The 26,591-nt window shown below is 36.9% G+C and overlaps 1 protein-coding gene across 4 annotated transcripts in view; it reads right to left on the bottom strand.

Annotated features, from left to right (window-relative positions):
* The window catches only part of LOC149775053 (switch-associated protein 70-like), a 74,463-nt gene extending 49,074 nt beyond the window's left edge, over positions 1 to 25,389 (bottom strand). For 3 of the 4 annotated variants that reach the window (XM_089943064.1, XM_089943063.1, XM_089943065.1), the window contains exons 1-3: positions 25,311 to 25,389; positions 13,098 to 13,469; positions 801 to 1,358 (exon numbers count right to left, since the gene is read on the bottom strand). In XM_089943064.1, coding sequence (XP_089799190.1) covers positions 801 to 1,358; positions 13,098 to 13,292 — 753 coding nt within the window. In that variant the 5' untranslated portion in view covers positions 13,293 to 13,469; positions 25,311 to 25,389. The remainder of the gene's footprint in view (positions 1 to 800; positions 1,359 to 13,097; positions 13,470 to 25,310) is intronic. The other variant, XM_089943062.1, reaches the window with a different exon arrangement.
* Between the last annotated feature and the right edge of the window lie 1,202 nt (positions 25,390 to 26,591).

Genomic DNA, 26,591 nt, shown 5'->3' with positions numbered 1-26,591 from the left:
GTTTCCGGTGAAAACGCCATGTTAAAGGAGTAGTGATAACAAAATGATCTACCATTTCATTCAGGTGAATTAGGTACAAGATTTTCAAGATGGCCACTGCAGCAGTCATGCTGGGCAGCAAAGTGGCACAATTTTAATTTAGGACCAAGTATACATCACAAGAAGTCTCCTAGTGAAAACTACATAGCAATCTGACTTTCCATTTAGGAGGAGTAGCCATAACTAAATTTTCAAGAAGACTGCTGTGATGGCCATAATGGACACCAGCTCAGCCCCATTTTCATTTAGGACCAACTAGACATAATAAAAAGTCTTTTAGTTAAATGTTGATATGACCATCCATTTTAGAGCTGTAGTGATATTTTCAAGATGGCTACTGTGACAGCCATATTGGATGATTGAGTGGGACCATATTCATTTAGGACCAACTAGGTCATGGGACGAAAGTGTGTTTCAAGTTTCATGGCATCCTTCAAGTAGTTAAGGAGACGAGTGGCGATAACAAACTTGCACCAATGGACGGTCAAAGGGCAACAGAACAATGGTGTTAAATCTCTAACAACAACAACAACAACAACTATACCATAAGCTCGTCTGATCTATGACAAGTAGCGCTAATAAAAAGGCAAAATATTTCTCCATGAATATAAAATTAAATGAATCCAAGTCTTTGTCACTATGCTTAAGGTGGGGGTGGCAACTTGAAAGGTAACATTTATATGCTGCAGTAGTGATGTGGGTCAGTTGATATATAACAAAATAAGCTTATTAAATAAATTTATAAAAGTAAAACAACATACCTTTTTAAGAATATCCAGAACTATCCCATCATAAATGTGCTGCATTCCATGACTCAAATCTGTTTCAGATAATGGCCCAATGAATTCTTTTTCAAACAGCTGCAGAAATTCTTCAAACGAATACAAAGTCTTGTCGTTTTCGGAAAGTCCTTTGACATCCTTTACTTTAGTCACCTGCCCTGTAATCTCTATGAACCATTTCAACACATACTGCACTTCCTCCCTGTCCAGACGCAGTGGATATATCGGTTCTTCATATTCATCCTCCTCTACAAGGAAGTTGAAGACCTTCCAAAGTTTAAACATACTGTCCTCACTTAGGTTTTTAGGTGTATCGGTCGTCGTGAATGTGCAAAAGGAGAAACAGACTCGGTGAAATTCATCCACACTTGTTTTGGTTCTTCCTGATGCATTGGCATCACCCGAAAGCTTGTCAAACATTTCGCTTTTCAAAATGCTGAAGAATGTACTGAAGTCCATTTCTTTGGCATCGAAAGAGTTGAATATTTCCTCCGCTTTCTCGAATCCTAGGGGACCTCCAACATTGAATGTAATGACCTGTAAAACGGAGATCAACTGCTGGACATTGCACTCAATACATAAAGTAAGTAAATGTTCAGTAAAAACTGTCAATTATGTTAATAAAAAAATCAGAATATATAGAACAAAAAATTTCTGTAACAAAATGTCCTGACAATGTACCCGCAATCCTATTCTATTAAGCGCATCTCTGCACGCACGTAGACAAGAAGACACCTGATAGATCTGAAAGAAAGAAAGAAAGAAAGAAAGAAAGAAAGAAAGAAAGAAAGAAAGAAAGGCAAGCAGATGACAAACAGTCCACGGATAAAGAAGAAACAATGAAACTGAAGAATTGATGCGGGGCAGAACGACAGCGTTATAAGCGTACAAGTACGCTATATGTTCCTAATTTGTTCTACTTGAAGCGGACTATTTTGAATAGGAATGTTTCTTTCTTTCAATTTTTACACATACAGAAATTCAAATAATAATATTATATTGTTACATTTAATACCGAACAAAATAAAAACAAAGCCTTCTATAATAGAAATGCCGTTCTCTTCTCTTGCTTGACGTTGAATTCATGATCGATGGACTTCGATTTTCCGGAAAATGATTTAAGATAAATAATAATCTTCTGTTAAACTATGTCTGTACGAAAAAATCTAATCTACTTTCATTTCACAGCAAGCGTGACACATCGCAGTATTTAAATGCGCTGTGTCACGATTACTGAGTTGATACACGCCCAAGATGTCCATGAAACCGCTTTCTACTATTGTAAATCCATAGATGACAACATTTAGTTATATCCTGGAGCTAAGACATATAAACAGTTACAGAAGAATCCATTAAATAAGCAATCCATTAAATAAGGCAAGACTATCATATACTGTAACCTGCTTTAAGCAAAAGAGGGTAACAACTCTTGTTAAAATCATATGAGCACAAAAATTTAATATGTGCATCCCTTAAAAGCTGACTATATAACATACCAAGCTTCATGGCAAAAAAAAAATTAAAAAAACGAAAAAGAAACAATTATGTTCACAAAATTCACTCTTAAGCAACAATCAGTTGTTGAACAAAAAGGGCAATAACAAAAGACTAATGTGAAGGACAAATTCAGCTTTCGTCCCATATTTAATACACCAATGTTATGTTAGTCTATGGACTCTGGAGATTACTGACTAATAAGTTTTAATGACTCGGACCCAAGGTAAACGGTCTTGTACAAAAGTTAATGTCACCTACAAAAAAGAGACACAAGTAGGCTTGATATCGTTCACTAGGCTAACATAACAGCTGACCATTTCACTAAATAGTCTTATGTAGTACTTAAAAACAAAATTTTTGCAAACTATGTCAAAGTTGATTTTACCTATTTTACTATATGTTATTGTTGTTGTCGGGTTTACCGCCATTTTTCAGCACACCATGGCGGCCAGTATTAATGGTGGAGGAAGAACAAGGGAAAACACCGGGAAAAAACAACGACCCACGAGAAGCTACTGGTAAGCTTTCTCATACCAACAATGGCCGAATCCAAGACTCGAACCTACGCAGACGGAGGTGAGACAGCAGTGATCCGTAACGGAGAGCGCTTTAGACCACTCGTCCACTCTGGGCCCCTACTATATATCGTTCAAAAGATAATGATACAACTGATATGTTGTTCATTATCGACGATATCAAAGATCGTTTATGTTGTGGGGCTTAACGCCATTTTTCAGCACACGATGATCTGTGCATGGCGGCCAAATATTAATGGTGGAGGAAGAACCCGTGAAAACCCCGGCAAGAACCACCGACTCACGAGAAGTCAAAGATCGTAATGATATCCACAAGTTCACCGAGTTTTATAGAATATGAATGAGAAATTTAGTTTCAATATCTAGAGAGACTACATGCTCAGGTAATCAGTTACAATGTATCTCATATATATATATATGGGTATCTAACTTATTACAGGACATGTCTATGACGATGATACAAGTATAAGGTGAAGAAACTTCAACTGGAATTTGGATTTTTCATTGGTAAGAAGTCCTGCCAGACTGACGCAATATTACCTCATTAATACACGCAGATCTTGTTCCTAATCAAACTCATCCATCGTCTTGAGATAAAAGACTATATAACAAAATGTATCAAAATCTTATCAGAAATGTACTTTTTAAATTGTTGACAAGCTCAACCAATCAAATGAAGTGTCGCATCAAATAATATGCGTGAATTTCACTCACAATCATATTCAACCAAGAGCATGATGTCAAAGACCTGTTTACCATGTTTAGAAATATATTTAAAAAATAGTCTCCAGCGTGGCAGAAAAAGGTCCCCATATTGGACGCAAGAACATCTCAAATATATACACAGGTATCAGGCATAACAAAAATCATTTTTCTTCTTTACGATGTTATGCTACTAAACATGTCTGACTAACCAATGGTTATAAACACAATCTCACAAGTGGTACGAATCTCATGAAATCATATGCAAGATGACCTCATTAATGTGCGTACATCTTGCTCATATTAAAAGCAATATATATATATATATATATATATATATATATATATATATATATATATATATATATATATATATATATATATATATATATATATATATATATATAAATGATGATATAAGCCAAAACCGGATAAGGCTTGAAATTGATAATACGCTCAGGTCGTCATATGCATCACTGCATCAAAACTATACATGAATTTTACCCATTATCGAAATTTTTCATAATCCTGACGATAACAGCATATTTTTCAAGCAGGTCGAAATTATATTACATATTACACACATGGCTTCCCCAGTTGCAAGAAGCTCAGCCAATCGAATGCAAGACCACATCATTAACACGCGTGGATCTCACTTATTACAGAACCACCCAGGACCTGGATGACACAAACCCCTATATCAAGTTTGATCAAAACCGGAGCAAAAATAAAATGGCAAAAAGCTGAAGCAATCAAATGCAAATTACTGTTAGTACTTAAGACCCACCCTGGATGCACAATGAAATTAGAAAACTCATTAGACAGAGAGAGCGGATTTACTATGGAACAAAACGCACGCAAAACGCACAGTACTGGTTGTTATAGCGTCAAAATGGAAATAAAATTATTAGTGAAATACACTAATTTAAATATTTCCACAGTCAGAGGCTGTCTGTCAAAACTAAAAATTGTTCAGGCAATTCCAAGGAGTGGTGGAAACTTGTTAAAGATGTAATGGGAATGTCCTATAAAAGTAGTACGATTCATTCATTATTAACGGGCATATTTGACATAATTGAGAGAAGCTAAAATATTTAACGGTTTCTTTTGCAAACAGTCTAGAATGCAAATTGACGGTAAGACATTATCAACTTACGAAACTAGACGTACGTCAATTGCCGTACCCTGCAATCTACTGCATCAGCAATAGTGAAGACGAAGTATACAGCGTTATTATTGGTTTTAATCAATGTAAGGGGGCGTGGTCCATACTTTTTCATCCCAAGCTTGCATGTTCAATTAAGTATCCACAGTGTCAGATCTTTAACATTTCTCTTACTACCTCAAGATTTTCAGATTCTTGGAAATAAGAAAATGTAATCCCAGTATATAAAAAAAATATGTCGATCAAAAGTTTTAAACTATCGCCCAGTATCACTCCTTTGTGGGGTTTTTTTCCGATGTGTCTGAAAAATGTGTCAACAAATATTTGCATAATTTTATTGTTCAACATAACTTGATTGCACCTAATCAATCTGGCTTTACACCCGGTGACTCTACAACAAATCAGGTACTTTTGTTGTTGTTGTTGTTGTTGTTGTTGTAGGGTTTTAACGCCATTTTGCAGCACACGATAGGCTATACATGGCGGTCAGTATTAATGGTGGAGGAAGAACCCAGGAAAACACCGGAAAGAACCACCGACCCACGAGAAGCCACTGGCAAGCTTTCTCACATACCCATATTTGCCGAATCCGAGACTCGACCCGACGCAGACAGAGGTGAGATTGCAATGATCCGTAACGGAGAGCGCTTTAGACGACTCCGCCACTCGGGGCCCCTAAATCAGTTACTATATTCATAATACCATTTGTTTAGCTGTAGACAACGGAGAGGAAGTTGGAACTGTTTTATTTGACATAAGTAAAGAGTTGGATCGTTTTTGACATTCCGGATTTAACCGCTCTGGGTGCCTAGTGGTTAGAGCGTCCGCCTCGGATGCGGGAGGTCGTTGGTTCGATCCCCAGCCGAGCCATACCAAAGACTTACAAAAATGGTACTGACAGCTACGTCTGCGGCATGATGCCCCAGTGCTAGACATCAATGTAAGCTGCCACACCGCAGACATCGTAGCGATATGACTGAAACATAGTTAAAGCTACGTTACAAATCAAAATCACACATAAAACACGCACTCCGGATTACCTATTAAACCTTAGAACACTGGCATTTAAGATAGTTTACAGTTGTGATTAGAACATTACATGTCATTAAGAAAGCAAAGAGATGTCTTGAATTCCGGACTCGCGGATTTTCAATCTATGCATGCAGTATTCACTCAATGATCGAGCCTTAGACGATTATTTTTTTTTAATAGTATATATCAATAATATACAAATCATCACTAAGACTATATATATAATCGTTGAAAAAACCCAAATGAGGCCAGTAGAGTTCTAAATTTGGACATTAAAAAATTACAGAACTGATCCCGTCTTTTGGCTAGTAACCTTCAATTTAGACTAAAGAGAGTCAATGCTCATAAAACGAAAGCGAAACTCAAATAACCATCTTAAACTGAAGATGTCCAGTTAAAATATTCAAGAAGTATTCCGACATAAGCACTTAGGTATTATATTGTCTTGTGATGTCACATGGCAAGCTCGTGTGAAGCATTTTTCCGAAAAGGCGTGGGAGAAAGTTAATATTTAGAAGAAACTGAAATATAAATTGGATCGCTTGTCCTTGGAAAGAATGTATAAATATTTTATACTTCCCATTTTTTGACTATGATGATTCTATTTGGGATAAATCTATTATGCAAGAAAAAGACTCATTCGAGAAAAAAAAATGGAGGATATGAGAATGGTAACGTGTGCTAGGTAACGTGTGCTACCAAGAGTGCGGCTCGGGGATTATTATATGAGGAATAGCATAAAATTAAAAAATTAACAAGGATTTGTTCAACATTACTTACAAGATATAATTCAACCTCTTGTTATTAACAGTGGTACTTACAGCGCTCAATCATCGAATACTATTCGACCTCCTTCGTGCCGAAAGACAATTCATCAAAAATCATTTCTGCCGTCCACAATGAAACTGTGGAACACGTTACCGATTGAAATAATCAGTAACCGATCCATTAAAAATTTTAAAACTTCCCTGAGTCGGGAAGAACATACAATTCTTTCGAATTATTTTGCTGGCGCTCGGCTGGATCAAGTTCAGCATACACTAGTGAGAACTAAATGCAGTTGATTAAATATGATTTATTCCAAAATCATGTTTCTAACAGTAGGTAATGCACATGCGGACAAGTAAAAATAGCTTAACACTTCCTGTAAAAATTATAAGGCTTAGTCTATTTATATTCTATTATATTCACATTACCGTCCCGAGTTACAATTGAGACATTATCCGGCAATCCGACAACTTCTTACGAAATCAATAAGCAAATAAAGTGCGGACCTTCATAAAATTATCAAGTTAACACAAAAGTCACAACCACATAAGTGTATTCCATTTTTTAAAACTATTAAACGATCTTTGAAACAATTATATATTCTAGAACTGACAAAGTGTACTTTAATATTTGTATGTGATTTATCTACTTTAAATCGGTTGACAAATGTTGATTATTTTAACTATTTTGTAATAGGGGAGACCGTTTTAAACAAGCTTCAATCTTTGCACTGAATCCCCATATACATTACATTGTTATAAACCATACATGAAAATGTTTTCTTGAATAAATAATAAGTTTGGTCAGTCTGAGGCAAGTACATCTCGTCAGTGTGAGTAGGTCTCACTCATTATCGAAGTCGTCGGAGATTTCAATGCTATAAGCAAGAATTCTTTGTTTTAATGAAATCAGATCAGAAATATGGTCTCTAGAGAGGTGATAATCAATTACTGACGGATAGTCGATACAGGACACACGAAGCACGATCGACGCTGGGTCATGACATAAGCGTACTTGACCTTACGACTTGAGGTAAGCTATCAAAAAAACATCCTTGCACTTCCCGTGCAATATGTATTGTCCTTTACTTGACAGAAAGAAGACGTGTGGGTGGGGGTGGGGTAGTGGTTGTCGTGGGGGCGGGTGAAGATCAGTTATGGTGGTTTTAATCAAATAAACACATTTTCAGAAACATTAAAAGAAATCAAAGACCCACCGCATACGGCAGGTAATGTACTACACGGTTCTTAGTTCAATGGATCCACATATTAACAATTATTCTTAACAAGTCACATAACATTTTTAAAGCTAGGAAACCATGACAATCAAAACAGCCGTGAACGTTTACATGTTTTCGACTGCTCTGGCAGCCTAAATGGTTAGAGCATCCGCCTTGGTTGCGGGAAGTTGCGGGTTTGAACCCCGGCCTAGTCATACCAAAGACTTATAAAACTACTACTAGCAGCTGCCTCGCCTGGCGCTCAGCATTAACAAGTTAATGTTAGGACTGGTCGCTCTGTGTCAGGATAATGTGACTGGGTGCGATACGATGCTACATGTTTTTGGCATGATGCCCCAGTGCTATACAGCATTATAAACTGCCACACTGCAAACATCGTTACGATATGACTGAAAAATGTTTAAAGCTACGTTAAAAATCTAATTCATACATACACAAACATACATACATACATACATACATACATACATACATACATACATACACGTGCTCTAATTTTTCGTAGCTAAAGCATATTTTCTGACTGTACTGCAAATAAAAAACACTAATCCTTGACTGAAAATGTACAAGGAATACACATGACAGGATAAAGGTATCAGGTAAGAGAAACTGTCAATAAGAATCGGATACGTCTTGAGTGTCATATTCATTAGGCGGAACGTGTCCAAATGAACACTCAATCGCGAGGCCAGATATATCTTAATCAAGAATTTTCTCACTCTATTGAAATTTAGATATAAATACTATAGCTAACATGAAAAAGGCCTATAAAAAACAAAGACATTTATCTTCAAAAAGTCAACGGATCATCGTCAACAGAAACGTTAACGACTATGCCTCGCGCACCTGCTTTTTGCCTCCTTCATGACAAACTTTAATCTATAGCGAAAGAAAGTTTCGAGTTTTCGGCTGTTCTTTAAAGGCCTATTGCAATCATTACAAAAAAGAATCTCACCTCTGTTTGCGGCGGTTCGAGTCTCGGATTCAGCCAACGTGGGTATGTGAGAAAGCTTGCCAATAGCTTCTCGTGGGTAGGTGGTTCTTTTCGGGGTTTTCCCGGGTTCTTCCTCCACCATTAATACTGGCCGCCATGTATAGCCTATCGTGTGCTGAAAAAATGGCATTAAACCCGCAACAACAACAAAAGAAATTTCCGTGACGTTTTATTCCCAGTCTTCTGTGGTGAAGTCACTAAAAGTATGCAAAGATGAACTGTTACTGCGATGCTTGTGACAGACGGTATAGTCATCAGGCAAACACGAACAATAACAGGACTTCGTAACAAAGGGCTCTTATGTTACGTGTTTAGGCTCTAATAAACAGTAACAAAAGAAAGAGTGAAAAAACAAGCTTTGAAAAATTTAAGAAATAATTTATTTCCCTGGAAAAAACACTGTAAAAATTAAAAAATAATAACTTACGGTTTTAAGAATCAAATCCGAAAATAATCCAAGAATTAAAGTTTAGAACCTAATGTTCTAATGAATGCAAGTTCGAGTCCCGACGAAAAATCCAAAATGGAAGGCGATGACGTTTACTGTACTCAGTATGATTTTGAAGTGTCCACAGTTTTTTGCTGATTCACAAATAATATTCCGGTGTTTGAATTTCCAAATAAAATTTAAAGAAATAGTCTTTGTCCAAGAATTCTGAATGGGAACTCGAATATTTCCAGGACAATGAATTAATCTTTTAGAAACCCAAATAATTTAAATTAAAATTAAAATATAACTCCAATCTGGTCACAAACAAACACTTTCCAGTGTAAAAGCCGACTCATTAATTTCTCTTTAGACATCGGTATAAAACCTCAATACTGCTGAATTTCGGAAAACCCAGAATTGCGAAATAGAGGTTGTTTACATATAAAATTACGTACACCCAGCATCACCTTAATAAAATCCAATCATTTTACTCCGAGAATAAATAAAAATAAAAAGTTGTTTACTTGTCTCAGTGATTTCTGAAGCATGATAGGAAGCTAAGTCAAAAAAAGAAAAGGTGTTTCTATTATTAGGTATTTATGAAAAGATTCAGATCAAACTGAATTTTCTGGAAAATAGCAAATTCCTAGTAAACAAAATTACATTACATTGACATTTAAAACATAAACAGACAATTAAATTAAATCAAATATACGTAATAGGGCCAAACAGTAAAAGTAAACAAGGGAAAAAACTGATCAGTGGCAATTATCTTAAAGAAAAAAATACTAGCTTTGATACATGCTACATCAGACTGAGAAACAAGTGTACCAAGGATCATCCCAAACCCAAGGCCGGTGTTAAGGGATACAGCAGAAACAAAACTAACCATCAAGATGAAACGAAAGGAACCACAAAGATGTGCCTCTGATCTTAACCTTGGTCTGAAGACTGGTCACAATCCATAATACGGACAACAGTACATCTTCCAGTGACCATGTACATGAATATATCATAAAAAGTTCACAAGTTCTAGAGCGGAAGGTAAACTGCTGCTTAAACCGAAACTGTTGGTTTCTCAACTCGACCTTGAAGATAACGACCACACTGTGGTACACTACAAATATAGCAAGTTCTGTCTCTAATATCAAACATCTCTAATGTTATACGTTGTGTGTGTGATTTCGATTTTTAACGTAGCTTTAACATATCGCTACGATATCTGCAGTGTGGCAGTTTATAGCGATGTCTACCACTGAGGCCGCAGACACGTAGCATGATGCCCACCCAGTCATATTATCCTGACACCAGGCCGACCAGTCCTAACACTAACCTCTTAATGCTGAGCTCCTATCGAGGCAGCTGTTAATACCATTTTTAAAGTCTTTTGTATGACTCGGCCGGGTTTCGAACCCACGACCTCCCACATCCGAGGCGGACGTCTAACAGGCCACCGGAACGGTCTAATGTTATAAAATTGAGAGGAAAGTGAAGGACAATTTAGATACTGATTCATGTTCTTAAAGAAAGTAGTTATAATATACTTACACTGGCAAATAATGACGAAAAAGCATGTCAGGTGTCATTTCGTCATATCCTACTCTCAGAAGGCTCGTAAACAATAGATTGCAATATAAACTGATATGACAAACTCAGGATACATATCTATGCCCGTCATCTTGGCAACAGAAACTCAAAAGACACTTCTAATGATTAAGTATAGGTTATATCAGAGTTAATTCTTAAAGATGAGTGGCTCAAAAATTATAAATCGGTAAGTAAGTGTGATGAAAACTTTATATAGTATCACATCAGACCTTACTAATACCTGTTTAATACACAGCACACCTTCTAATGATGATATATAAACATGCTATTATTTTTAATCCTATAATCATGACTAGCTCTAACGTTATAGACCTGAATGGAAATTCCGATGTAAAGCGTTAAATATTTATCCGTAACCTTGACCTTTAAAATGTACCGTTTGATTTGATATGCAACACACCCACTAATGACGATGTATACATCTACCAATTATCATTCTACAATCTCAAATGGCTTGAAAGTTATAGAGCGCAAATCAAAGAGTGCGGAAACACGTAAACTGTCGTAACGTAATATTAACTTTAACAGCAGAACCCTAAACTGGCTGGTAACACTTTAAAGTGATGATGTTTAAATATATCAAATTTCATACCTTAATATTAAATGACTTGAAGGTTATACAGCGGAAAGTAAAGTACGAGGTAAAACTTAAAATACGTAGCTGTGTCCTTGATTTTGAATACTGGATCCAAAATAGGGTACTCAACATACTTTCTAATGATGACGCACAAGTATGCCGTACTCCAAATGACTTGAAAGTTATAGGCTCGAAAAGAAAATTACGGAAAACTTCAAATATTGAACGTTGACCTTGTTTGTGAAGATAGAACCCCCAAATGTGACTAGCAAAACATCTAATAATGATAATGTAAAAGTACACAAAGTTTAATTTCTTAATATAAAAAATCAACTTATATACAAACACCCACGTTTGTTTGCGTGTCCCGGCTGCTAAACAACAGGTCGCAAGTTCGAAACTCGCGGCGGCATCCCAAATTTTATATTTCTGTTTTGTATATTTATGTTCGAATTTTCTTTTAAAATTTCTCATTCCGGTTCTTTCTGATACTTTTTTATTTTCATCTTGATAATGTATCACAAACCTCCTAAGACGGGCATTAGCGAGTTAAAGTAACAGAATGGAAACGGAAGTGTGACGGACTAACATAAGGAAGAGATAATGTGACATTTCTTATCGCCAAAAAGGCAAACAGCAACGAACAAGGTAATGTTGTTGACATAACAAATGAACAAGATACGAATCTCTGAAACATTAAGTTTTCTGCTTCCGTTTAAGTTATCGTGAAGAATGCGGACCGATTCAATAACAGTTAGATATTTCTGCAACTGAATCAAATTGCAACCGGACTGCCGACGTGAGTTGTGTTTATGTTTGTCTTATTAATGTCTACATGTATTTATAAAGACAGTCAATGATGATATGTCAATATATATCATGTACAGCGTCTGAGGAAAATATTAGTCTTTGTTTCTTACCAGTATCTCTGCCCCCAGTCATAATCACCAAAATCCGTATAATGAAGGCATCATTATTTATGTCGACTCCACGACATGCTTAACAAAATGAGTGAACAAAACCACAGCAACAAAATAGCAAACATTGAAAACTGCCAAACATATTTTGGGGTTGTTTTATTAAAACTGTTCTTTTTTCTGATTGATGTGCATGCAATTCGTCGTGATTAATAGAAGTAAACTTTTTGGAACATGCAATGCAAAAACATCTCTGAAAAGATCCAGAAAAAAATAAACACATAATCCTGCAAAGAGTAAGTACTCTTGTTACTTATTCATCTTCCGGGACGCGTGATAACTTAATAAATGTTAGTACGAAATAGCGATTAGCATTCTTTTTACACATGACCATGTTTACTCAATAATAAAAAGCTAGGTAAGAAGCAAGTCCCTGCAAAGTCATAAACCATTGCCGAATAACCCGCGTAACCAGAACAAAAAGTTAGTATGACAGGCACGGTTTGCTTTTACGTAGCATATTCCGCCCCTACACCGATGATGCATGACAGAGTATATGCATCATGTATACAGCTAAACTTGTTTTTTAAATACGATGGTAAACAACGTCAATAATCATTCCCTTCTTGCATTTGATAGATAGACAAACATACACATAAGAACATATTTAGCACGCAGGTTACAAGGAAAACCACGTGAAGATGTATGGCACCTAAACTGTATCAAAATCATTCAAAATCTCGTATTGGAAATAACGAGACCTTTATGTAAAAATGTGAACAAAATTAAATATATAACGATCTACATTACCTTCAACTGCGATGTTTGGGCGAGAGAAGATGTTGGAGATGTCAACATGTTGTATGCATGCCACAAACTCTTTTGGGCGTCGGCACAAAAGTTATCCATGTCTACAACTTGCAGTGTCGTGTGTTGGCTATCACCTGACTCCGTCTTTTGTAGCACGGACCGCTTCGGTCGGAAACTTGCCTTAAATGCATTCATTTTGGTCACGTGGTTATTCGTAATCGTATCCGTTTTTCATAAACTTCCTCGTTCAATATCGTCTGCTCCACATTTTTGCAATCGAAAAATAAGGTAGACTATAAGTGAGAGACATGTACTTCCATGTACGTTTTCTTTCTCATAAACGTGGTGTTTAATATCGTCTGCTCAAAGTTTCTACAAAAGAAAAGATAAGGCTACATGTGACAGTAAAGTACTTCAATGTACGTTTTCCCTTGTCTCTAAGGTACGAAATGAAGTAGACAACCAATTCATACGCAAAAGGATAAAAATATATTCATAAACCTGAAATACTGACAATTTCATACGTTGACCATACTACTTAAAACATTATGACGACTCTTTGAACAATGCTACGAGTAAATTTGGTGTGTTTAATTTATTCTTGGCAGCATAGCCGGTTTTCTGTCGGTAGCGTTGTCACAATTTTAGATTTGGTCACAGTTGTTCTGTACTTCTGTAACCTTCGTAAATCATTTGATCGATTCTCATCAAACTTGACTGGACTCGTTATGAACATGCTCGCTAGCCCCTTTGATATTGGGATCAAGGTCAAACGGCAGCGCTCTGATCTTTGTGCGACATGCCTTCAAATTGCACTTCGATATACAGTAAGGAAAATCCGCTCGTGTATGATTAACACTCATTACCCCGAACGATACATATATATATATATATATATATATATATAACTATAACTAAACATACATGGTCCAAACAAAACGTTTAGTACAGAGAAATGCAATTTATATCATCACATGTAAGATCTGCCTTCAGTATGTTTGAGAAACTGAAAAGCTACACAAAAGGATCAACCTTCATAGATCTGATTGGATGACAAAGACGCTGTACAAAAGCCAGGTCGCGGAACACTTCTCCTCCCCTGGCCACACTTTCAGTGATATAACACTCATCGCAATTGCTCACAACCCCAACTGGAGTTCCCCAAAAAGGAAATAAAAGGAATCCTACTGGATACGCCGCCTTAGAACATTAAACCAAGCGGTTTAAACCAAGAAGACTAGAAAAAGACAACCATGCACAAATAAAATTATCCTTTGCAGCCGACACATTTTCATTTAAATAGTTATCTAAATTTGCTTAACAGTCAATGACTATTATAACAATGAAATATCCAGGATATAATTTGCGCTTACATAAATTTACATACAATAACAGATGTCGTTATGGCTCATCAATTTCAAGGTCAATTCAAATAATTTCCAGTATCAGCAACAAGCTGAAATAAACTAGTTGAAACATAATAAAGTTAAAAGGTTTAATTTCTGTAGAAACATCGATGTAAAGTTTCGCAAACATTACCATTTTTCTGTTTTATTTGTTTGTCTTGTCTATGTTTTGTATCTGCCTTTGAAAAAAGACTCATTAAAAGAGTCGAAAGCGCTCAGGCTAGTTAGATACTAGTTTCGCACTGTTCATCGTCAGTTTATTGCTTATATTAAGGCGATATAATGTATGCTGGCTCAAAAACATAATACAGAAGTCAAGGAGACAATATCCATATTATGCCCAATTTACCAGTATGTAATCACGAGGTAGCAATGGTCAAACCTAGCGATACAAAACGAACAATATTGTTGTTGTAACTTTGGGTTTAATGCCATTTCTCAACGCAGGATAGGATGGGTATACATGACGGTCAGTATAGCTGGTGGAGGAAGAACCCGGGAAAAGCACGGTAAGAACAACTGACCCACGGGAAGCTACTAGCGAGCTTTCCCACATGCGCACACTGGCCGAAATACGAACGATATCATCGTTTGGTTAATTTAGAGATGATTTAGCCGCAAGTATCCAATAAAGGCACGGTGTGTTAGGGCATTTGATTTGTTTCTAATTTTCTTAATAATCAAGGGACCGCTGAGTGTATTACTATTTTAACTTTAGGATGTACTAAAACTAAATCTCCCGCAGCATACAGATCTAGGATGTGAAGGGATCTTTCATTTTATCCGAAGAAACTAATTTAACATGTGATGGTGTGTAATCTGCCTATACAGCGAGAAGCACCAAGAAACATATAATACGCTGATGTCATTGTATGAAAATAATGCAACTTTCATTTGATTGTGAGAATAGAGACTCTTGAGGACACAAGTTAAAACAAGAGTCCATGGATGGTACTGGTGATCGCCTGGGCTGTTCTGCATCCCAGCGCCCAGAAGTGTAGGCCAGATTGAGCCAACGGGATTGCAAATATAGAACGTGCATTTTGATTTTTGTTTCATTTATAACAGCATCATCATTAGTGAAGACGCAATATACAGCGTTATTATTGGTTTAAATCAATGTAAGGGGGCGTGGTCTAGACTATTTCATCCCAAGTTACTTAAAAGAACTGCATGTTCAATTAAGTAGCCACAGTGTCAGATCTTTAACATTTCTCTTAATACCTCAAGATTTCCAGATTCTTGGAAATTAGAAAATGTTGTCCCAGTATATAAAAAGGATGTCGAACAAAAGTTTTAAACTATCGCCCAATATCACTCCTTTGTGTTTTTTATTTTTATTTTCCCGAGGTGTCTGAAAAATGTGTCAACAAATATTTGCATAATTGTATTGTTCAACATAACTTGATTGCACCTAATCAATCAGGCTTTACACCCAGTGACTCTACAACAAATCAGTTACTACATTCATAACACCATTTGTTTAGCTGTAGACAACGAAGAGGAAGTTGGAACTGTTTTCTTTGACATAAATAAAGAGTTGGACCGTTTTTGGCACTCCGGATTTAACCGCTCCGGTGGCCTAGTGGTTAGAGCGTCCGCCTCGGATGCGGGACGTCGTGTGTTCGATCCCCAGCCGAGTCATACCAAAGACATACAAAATGGTACTACCAGCTATATGTATGTGGCATGATGCCCCAGTGCTAGACATCACTATAAGCTGCCACACTGCAGACATCGTAGCGATATGACTGAAACATTGTTAAAGCGACGTTAAAAATAACACACACACACACACACACACACACACCTTTAAGGCAATTAAGGGGCCGTCCATTTAGTACGTACGCATGGGGGAGGGTAACCCAAATGCATACGCTTGCGTATGGGGGAAAGGGGTCTACTGATAATGTACGTACGCATAGGAAACGGGGGGTTGTGAAACCTCGATAATAATTTTTCTAATACGTAACCTGTTCGACTGGGTTCAGTCGGCGTTTGAATTTTAGTGGACACTAGACAAACTGTTTAAAGTTACACAGCTTATTTCTTTGATGCAGCCAGACATTCAACGTCGATGGACTATCTGCTTTATTAAACACGTTCATATCATAAATCCTTTATGGTTTCTGCGTGGACTAAATATAGGCCGTTCTATAGAATTGGGGAGAGGGGTGCGTCAAGCGTACGTATGCAGGTGGGGTGTGTGAAAAAGTACACATGTGTACAGGGAGAGGGGAGGGATCAAGCTTTGCCAGACTTTTGCGTACGTACCAAATGGATGGTCCCTAACAAAAGAAGTGCTGATATGTAAGATAAAACTGAGCTAGAAATATATAGAACAAAGCTGGAGTATAAGTTCCTGTACAACAAAACTCCTCAAAATCGCCCCGAACGTTAAATATTTGAGGATTCTGAAAGAGCGTCCTTCGTTACAAGAGCAGAAGTATTAAGTAATATATGGGTGCCACTGCCTCTAAGAGGAGATCACTCTTGACTGACTTACAATTATGTGAGCAGACGACTTTGAAGATTTTTTTTATTCCTACACATTAACTCAAGTGGGCTGGATTTGCAAAGTTTTGCCCGTCCTTTAAGGGACTGTGATCAGGTACCGTAATGAAGAAGTAAAATGTACATAATCTATAACATATACGATGACAGTATGTGTAAAGTTTTAGACACGATGCACACGATCTTTATTGTTAACATGTTTTACCACATGGAACCTAAAATATAATACTTACATAAAATCACAGATTCGTCTCAAAGGAATTATTCGAAATGCAAAGTTTCATTCAAGAAGGAAGTGTTAAATCAACGAACATAACTAAATCGGAATGCAAAATGGGGCTAAAATATATAATTTATGACTAGAAGTGAAATAAAGTTACAATGACATACTTTTCTTATGACACCATTGCTAAACCGTATCGACCCACATACTCACAATGAAAATTACCAATAATATTACTACTAAAACGACTACTTCTACTGCTACTACTACTACCCTCACAATCACCACATGCACTGTTATATGAACATTTTATCCTCATGGTATTTGTTTAAGGTTTGCTAAAAACTTGAACCTTTCATGTTTAAAATGATTATGCGCATTTAGCGGGAAGAGCTAGGGTTAATTACATCTTAACTGACGAATAGTAAGATATTCATATGAACAAACCTGCCTTCCCTATCTTCGTTGATATGAACTCACCTGTTTATATATATGTGTGTGTCTGTGTGTGTGTGTGTGTGTGTGTGTGAATTTATTGATGCATATACAAATATATAATTACATAAGGCTCAAAATTCACACATCTGGAAGCATACAATGGATACAACTGTTTTAAATTAGCAGTACAGGATCTGCAAATAAGTATTATTTATTAATCAATTAACTTCTTCCGAGCAAGGGAAATTTTATGTTGGGCACAATACAAAAATCAAGTGCTTGATATTAACGCCACAATTGATAAAGTTATATATTGTTTATTTTTTCACGCATTACAAGGAAAATCTTTTAGTCGCCTTTACTAAGCAGCGATGTCGATCTACAGTCATCTATATTTTACGTCTGTATTTTTGCTAATATGCAACTATTCTGCACTAAGTTTGCTATTCAAATCTTGCTTTTACCACAATGCCCCAATAGTTTTGTTTTCTTTTGGTTTTGGTTTGCCCCAATAGTTTTGTTTTCTTTTGGTTTTGGTTTTGCTTGGTTTGGTTTTTGGCGGCTTACAGGTCAGCATCACAAGATTACTTAGTGCATATGCAATTTGAGCACATTAAATGGACAAAAATTATAAAGGTGTGAAAGGTTTATAAGCAATTCAACTTTACTGAAAAGCAACAAGTTAAACAAGATCAAGAGTGCCCTTTCTTTTGTATTATTTAAAAACAAACTCGATAGTAGGCATGATGGATTGTCATATATTATGCTTTGAGTATGATATTAACACAAGTGCAGTCATTAATTGGAGTGTTGTAATTCATTATGCAAGCGCTCCATAATTACTCATTAAACACAATTTCTGTTCTTTGTTTTTACTATAATTTATCACCTACATTTTGCATGTTGAATAAAAATCATGCCATTGTTTAAAAGAAAACTTCTTTCCCAGTTAACAAAATCAAAATACTTTTTAATAATACTGCAGTTTAATTACAGTAATAAAAGACAACTTCATTTTATATTATATCACTTTTATTAAATATAAATTAGCATGTTTCTATACTGCTTAACCAGTACACCGCTCCGGTGGCATAGTGGTTATAGCGTCCGCCTCGGATGCGAGTGGTCGCGGGTTCGAATCCCGGCTGACCCATAACAAAGACTTATAAAAATGGTACTAACAACTGACTCGTTTTGCGTTAAGCATTAAAAGGTTAGTGTTAGGACTGGTCGGCCTGGTGTCAGGATAATGTGACTGTGTGGGGACACCATGCTACATGATGCCCCAGTGCTAGACAACACTATAAACAGCAACACTGCAGATATCGTAGCGATATGACTGAAACATTGTCAAAGCTACGTTACAAATCAAAATTACACACACACTACTTAATACGTTGGACTGTCTCACACACCTTTTAGCTATCATACATTTACTACGTTTTATAACTTAAATTCATATGGCTCTAACATTATAGTGTGTGTGTGTGTGTGTAACCCCTCCCCTCTCGTCCCTATGCGAAGAGGGGAGGGGTTACACACACACACATACACACACACACACACATACACACACTATATTCTATATTTGCGAATGACGAAAAATGGTCTAACTATCCTCCTAATGATGCATATTTATAACAGGTTTCGTCCTTTGATCTCAAATGGTTTTACGTTAAAGAGCAGAAGGGAAAGTGTGATGGAAAACTAATATTGACCGTGAACTTGACCTTGATCACACGACACACCTAGTGATGGTGCATACGTATAGCAAGTTTGATCTCTTAATCCGAAACGGCTAAAAGTTGTAATGGGGAGGACACACGGTACTAATGATTTGGAAAAATGGGAACCGGCCTGGAAATGGGTGGACATAAAATAGAGTATATATGCGTTTGGCTGACCAGGATTGGTTAATAATATAAGTTATGTTTTAGGAAAAAGAATCTTTTGAGAGCTTATCCTAGTTGTAAGGGAAAAAATAGAGACACTGTTTTATTGATGGAATTTCAGTCCTTTAACAGTCTTGAATTTGGAACACTCATTACTAAAATTAGCATCCGACTCTTTGGTGCGGAATTTAAATCACACGTTTCAAACGCATGCAGGTCCAGAAAATGCCGCGGCTCATATACTTTCCTCTATACAGAAGCTGACATATAGGTTTTATCAATACTGATAAATATAGGTTTGATCATGAGCACTCAAATATTTTAAGTTATTGAATTTTTAATATCATGGTGTTTGCATGGGTTTACTATGGGAACTGAATTAGTACCGTGAGTCCGGAAAGTGTGTGTGCTTGTGATTTGGATTTTTAACGTAGCTTTAACAATTTTTCAGACATATCGCTACGATGTCTGCAATGTGGCAGTTTAAAGTGATGTCTCGCACTGGGGCATCATGCCGCAGACATGTAGCATGATGTCCCACCCATTCACATTATCCTGACACCAGGCCGACCAGTCCTAACACTAACCTCTTAATGCTGAGCGCCTAGCGAGGCAGCTGTTAGTACCATTTTTGTAAGTCTTTGGTATGACTCGGCCGGGGATCGAACCCACGACCTCCCGCATCCGGGGCTGACGCTCTAATCACTAGGCCAGAGTCCGGAAAGAACAGACTGAATTGCGAGGGATCAAAATTGTACCAAGATCGGTTACAATTCTAAGCAAATATGCCAGTAACGTAACATGTACAGTACTGTACATGGTAACGAGCTTCAATTAATATATAGGTAACCTAAATTAAACAGCCATTCGGTTATTACTACAGCCATTCCGCTGATATTGCATGTTACTGGAATCTCTAAATTAATCACATTAATATTTGTTTACGTGAATATTACTATAGATATTGCTAACCGGTGAAGAAAGTACTCGCATTCAATATATTGACGCAATAAAGGCCACCGTATATACTCCGGTATAAAATGAGTCCAACAGCAAACTGAACAGACCCAGATCTGTCATCACAGATTGCGCCGGCAAGCCTGGGTCTGTGCAGTTTGTTTAAATAATCAAAAGAACAAACAACATGGACCCTGATCTGCTGTTATATAACTGCAGGAAATTTGTTGTTTGCAGCTTGACTCGACTTATAAGCTAGTATATAAAGCAAATATACACGGTATTTCGGATGACAACCCAAACAGGCGCGCTTCGGCCGTGTCGGTGCGCAACTTGCAAGCGAAAACTTTATAATATTGCAGATTTTGTGATCTGTTGAGTCAAAGTCAGTGTCTAACAGAAATAAAACAGTCCTGTTGCATCTGGGCCTCACTAATGCGCTGGCTTTCAGCAAAAATATAGAAACATGAACCCATTTTATAAGGAACACAATTAATGTAAATGAAATGATTCAAGCTTACGCTTGCCGTTAATAAATGATATGCAGAACACTTACCACAAGTAAAGTGCGGACTTCCTTTAGACAGATACGGTGAAGACTCCAGAAAGCTATGAATGCTCGTGAAGGTTGATAATGACAAAATCAACACATTAGAAACGATCATTTCCCAACAAGTTCTGTACAAATGTAATGCCCTGCACTCAAATGTAATGCGTTAGAAATTAGTATATTTTTTTTTACCAGAAGTAACATGTAACAAGAATAACGCGCTAGTTTCGCCAAAGTCTCGTGTCAAGTTTTTAGTTTATTTGATATGCAACTATTTTGATTGTGGCCGTGTCAGTCCTGTATTTAATAATCTTAAATATTGTTGAGAGCTGAAACAAATACGCGAACATTAGAATTACAATATAAATCTCTTTGCTAAAAATATTCCATTAAAATATTCATATTTTAGTATTATTTTGTTTTCCTAGCGAGTTTGGCACTATTTTGTAAAATAAACAAACATGGAGAAAATGAAAAATATGCAACGCTGAATTAGTGAACAAGTGAAGAACTACACACCTGCTAAATCACCTCTCCTACTCACTAGTTAACTATGACAAACTACTGAACAGTCACATTACTCACAGCATAGTCTGGTTCGCTGCTTCGTATGCTCCCTCAAACTTCACAAGTTCCGGTATTTTTTCAAACCGGTCACTGCTATCATGACCCAGAACACCATTAGTTTTACAATATATTCTCTACATTTGTTTCTCAGTACTGAACTTTCCACTTTTCGTAGCGATATGACTGAAAAATAGTTCAAACTACGTTAAAAATCACACACACACACACAGTGCCAGACTCCACGAAGAGATCTTTCTTTTTATATGTGTCTATTTTGGTAGTAGCTAACCTCTCTCTCTCTCTCTCTCTCTCTCTCCACCAAACAACATTGAAAACACTGTGAAGTCACTATCTAAATCTAATTTTGTTCAATTTTAGGAACAGTGGGGACATTTGTGTCGGGGGTGGGGGGGGGGTTAAGACAAAAAGAAAATGAATATAGGTGTTCGTTTCCCAGTTTGTCTTCACACACAATGTTCCGTTTGTGCTGAAGACGGAAATACTGATAAACAAGGGCGGAAACTCCCAACTACCTTATCAGTTAATGCGGGACTATTTCAAATCATTATATAAGAACCAATTTGTTCACAATTCAAATCGCATGGACGTGTCAATTGAATTTAATTATATTTGGATACCGTTATTGAGTCGTACAGGACTTGCTGACTTCGAGATGACTCATATTAGGACTCACGGTACTAATTCAGTTCCCATAGTAGACATATGCAAACACCATGATATTAAAAATTCAATAACTTAAATTTTCTGAGTGCTCGTGATCAAACCTATATTTATCAGTTTAAATAAAACCTGGATGTTCAGCTTCTGTCTGGAGGAAAGTATATGAACCGCGGCAATTTCTGGACCTGCATGTGTTTGAAACATGTGCCTTCAATTCCGCACCAAAGAGTCAGGTGCTAATTTTAGTAATGAGCGTTCCAAACTCAAGACTGTTAAAGGACTGAAAGTCCATCAATAAAACAATGTCTCTATTTTTTTTTTCACTTACAACTTGATAAGCTCTCAAAAGATTCTTTTTTTTTTCTAAACCATAACTTACATTATTAACCAATCCTGGTCTGCCAAACCCATATATCTCATTTCCAGGCTGGGTACAATTTTTCCAAATCATTAGTACCGTGTGTCCTATCAAATCATATTCTTCGTCAACTTGCCGCATTGCACGTTTTCAAAAAGCGCCCGAATGACTGTGAATAATACCACTGCTATTAATAGTCTAGGACTCTCGGTACTAATTCAACTCCAATTGTAAACATATGGAAACACTATCATATTCAAAATTCAATAACTTAAAATTTCTGGGTGCTGATGATAAGACCTATAATTCTCCATGCACATCTAATCTTGGCGCAAGCTTATGTTTGGAGAACACCATATGAGCCGCGGCATTTTGTTTATTCACATGTGCATGAAACACGTGTTATTGATTCTGCACCAAATGAATCAGGTACTACTTTCATTATTGAGTACTCCTGAGTCAAGCCTGTAATAATACTAAAATTGCATCAGTAGAAATTTGTCTATATTTTTTTTTAGATTACATATAGGATAAGCTCTCAAAAGCTATTTTTACTAAAATTTTAATTTTCATTATTAATCAATTATGAACCACCAAACCCGTAAATACTATAGTATTTGTTCAACCATTTCTAGACTAGCAGAGTGGCACAGATGCAGATGTCAAGGCAAGGATCGGAAAGGTGAGAGCAGCTTTCATACAGCTCAAGAACATCTGGAGCTCCAATGAAATTTCCTTAACTACCAAGATCAGGCTGTTCAACTCCAATGTAAAGTCAGTCCTCTGTATGGAGCAGAGACCTGGAGAACCACCAAGTCGACCGTAATGAGAGTTCAGACCATCATCACCAGCTGCCTAAGAAGAATTCTTCAGATCCGCAGGCCAGACACCATCAACAACACCAACCTGTGGCAGAGAACCTCCCAGCTTCCAGTAGAGGACGAGATGAAGAAGAGAAGGTGGGGTTGAATAGGACACACCCTACGTAAGCCGCCAACCAACATTACCATACAGGCATTGAAATGGAGCCCTCAAGGCAAGCGTAGAAGGGGACGACCAAGAAACACCTGGCGACGCGACCTTGAAGCGGACATCACTAAGATGGGTCACACCTGGAGTCAGCTTCATGGGATGGCACAGGACAGAAGCCTCTGGCGATCTTTTGTGGGCGGCCTATACCCCGGCAGGGGTGACGGGCTAAACTAACCATTTCTAGACTGGTTCACAGTTCTTCCGTATAATTAGTACCATGTGTCCTCTAGTTCCCTGCTTCGTATGCTCCCTGTGTTGCACTCGGCTATACGAATTCAGGTGAACACCGACGACTAGTCCGAGTTTCCTCTTACCTTTGCCACCCCTTTTTTGATATTTAGACATTTATGTTGGGGTGTAGGGTCAAAGTCCATTGCCTATCGAAAAGTTGGAATTCGCCGACACCATTTGGTGTCGGCATAGGATAGCCGCTTACTAACCGGCCTAGCAAACTATAACGACCGTTCATCGAGATATTCCTGCATTAAATCTATATGAATATGATTTATTGGCTCAAAAATAGAGAATATAACATTCGTTGTATCTGTAATCCGCTGATAGACGAGATGTAACTACAGCGTTGATGAAATTTGACCTGGAATTCGCCATTTGCATTCCTAGTCACATGACTACACAAATCTCGCAACCTACATGTCAAAGACATCAGAGTTCAAATAGTCACATGATATAAAAAATAAATGATTTCTAATGTTGCTGCAGGAAAACAAATCGAATACATAAATGAAAGTCACGTACTATTTACAGAAAAATGAAAGAACACAACCTTCTACAAATATTTATTCTGAAAACAACGACCAGAAATCTGTAAATGTTGCTGCAACTTAGAAAAAGACCATATTCAACAAGCAGAAAGCACATGTCAGTGCGATAGTTACGTGATACCAACAAAACACATTTCCGACATGGGCTTAGTACTTGATGAATCTGGTTTTCTCCACCTTGCTGCGATACCGACATGTTTCTAGTCGTTGTTCTCAGAATAAACATGTTGGGAATTAAGTGTACATTATATTTATGTTCAAGTTCTACGTGATTTTTAATTAATATTTTCGAATTCTATGTACAACAGCTTTCGAAATGGTATATTGTTGATATCACGTGATTGAAATATCAGCGTTTACATGTATTCTTAATTAGGTCGCGCGAGAAAGGAGAGAAGTGTTCTCCCTTGTAGTTTTTATTTAGTACATGTATGAAAGGTAAATTGTAAGCAACGATACGACCCCCTGTGATATCGGGCAATTGTACAACGCAGGAAAAATAACTAGGGAAAATCAATATCCAGGCGATGAGAATAATAACAGGTACAACCAAAAAGTGTATTCCCTGCAAAACTTTAAAGAACTTGAAAAAATTAGGCTGCTGACGTTACAAACTAAATTGATTAAGTTATTTAGAAGTTATCATATATTAGCTCCTGTACACCTTCAACGTGTGATTCGACCTTTAACTGACACGCATTCGACCTCCTACAGAACATTACTCAGGAATTCGCTTATATCCTCTACAATTACAATACATATCTTGTTCCCTGTAGATGTAAGAAATAGTCGTTGCGTAATTTCAAGGCCTACCTGAATCGAGAAAAGGAAATCACTCTTTGCAGTCATTATGTTGCGGATCAAATGACACGGGCCATGCATGCTAAGCTAAGAACAAAGTGCAGCAGTTTTAATCGATTTATATTCGAACCACGTGTCTAACAACAAAAACAATGTTCCCGTGGTTTAATAGAGACGGCAACAGGCCTTTTTCTAGACTGTCCAAAATATTCTGATGTTATACAAAGCCCCTTCATATTCTAATGTTATACAAAGCCCCTTCATATTCTGATGTTATACAAAGCCCCTTCATATTCTGATGTTATACAAAGCCCCTTTTGCTCTGAAAATGGAAACTTTATTACTTGGATATATGCGTGTTACTGCGCCATGGGTGGATCACAATTTGATATACCAATAACATTGGTATTTCATATTGCATTATACCAACACTTTAAAAGCCATGTTATATATATATATATATATATATATATATATATATATATATATATATATATATATATATATATATATATACTTTCTAACCACTAGTACCAGCATCCACTTTAATGATATTTTTTGTTAGTGTCAAGGACACTGTACTCTCATTAGCTCATGCGTTCTGCCATGTAAAAGCCTATACTGTACTTGCAATTTACAGTTTCTTTAAAGAAATAGGTTTAAAACTAACACGTAGCTGTCAAGCCTTGGCTGCTCACCCATAACGTTAGTAGACTCTACCTGACACGATCGTAATCCATTTCCACAATGCCGTGAAGGCATTTGTTTTCTTGCTGATTGTACAGGGAAGTGGGGGTCACAGTACATTTGAAACAATTTGGACGTTTTCAAGTTTTGAAGTTTTTAAACCAACCAAACAATAACGCTTTTATCTAAGCGGAAGTTATGAAATATTGTTTTTCATATCTATAATCAATCGTCTGTTGTAATCTAGATACTACCAGCAGTAAATATTTATTATACTGTAGAGTTTCTGCTTGGTTCCTTTTAAGTCATATGATCAAAATACATGTTGAGCATCAACCAGAGGATAAAAAGGCGCAGCTGCAAATAAAATCCTCAAAGACGTATTCTAAAAGCAAAAAAGACAACGGACCACAACCAATTATAACATATTTTCCTTACATGCATATTTCTTCAAAATATGTTACTTTATTACATTTTTGGGATGCTTCTCTTCGTGCCTTTCCTTGCATTCAACACTCTTGCCAACAGTAAACTGTATTAGGCGACCTAATCTTTGTCATATTTGGTACTGACAAGAAATATAATCTGTTGTACACATCACAAGTA

This window comes from Sinohyriopsis cumingii, chromosome 19 (assembly GCF_028554795.1).
Source record: "Sinohyriopsis cumingii isolate HCF-2022 chromosome 19, ASM2855479v2, whole genome shotgun sequence".
In the NCBI taxonomy this organism is placed as follows: Eukaryota; Metazoa; Mollusca; class Bivalvia; order Unionida; family Unionidae; genus Sinohyriopsis; species Sinohyriopsis cumingii.
This window is presented reverse-complemented; position numbering and strand designations above follow the sequence as displayed.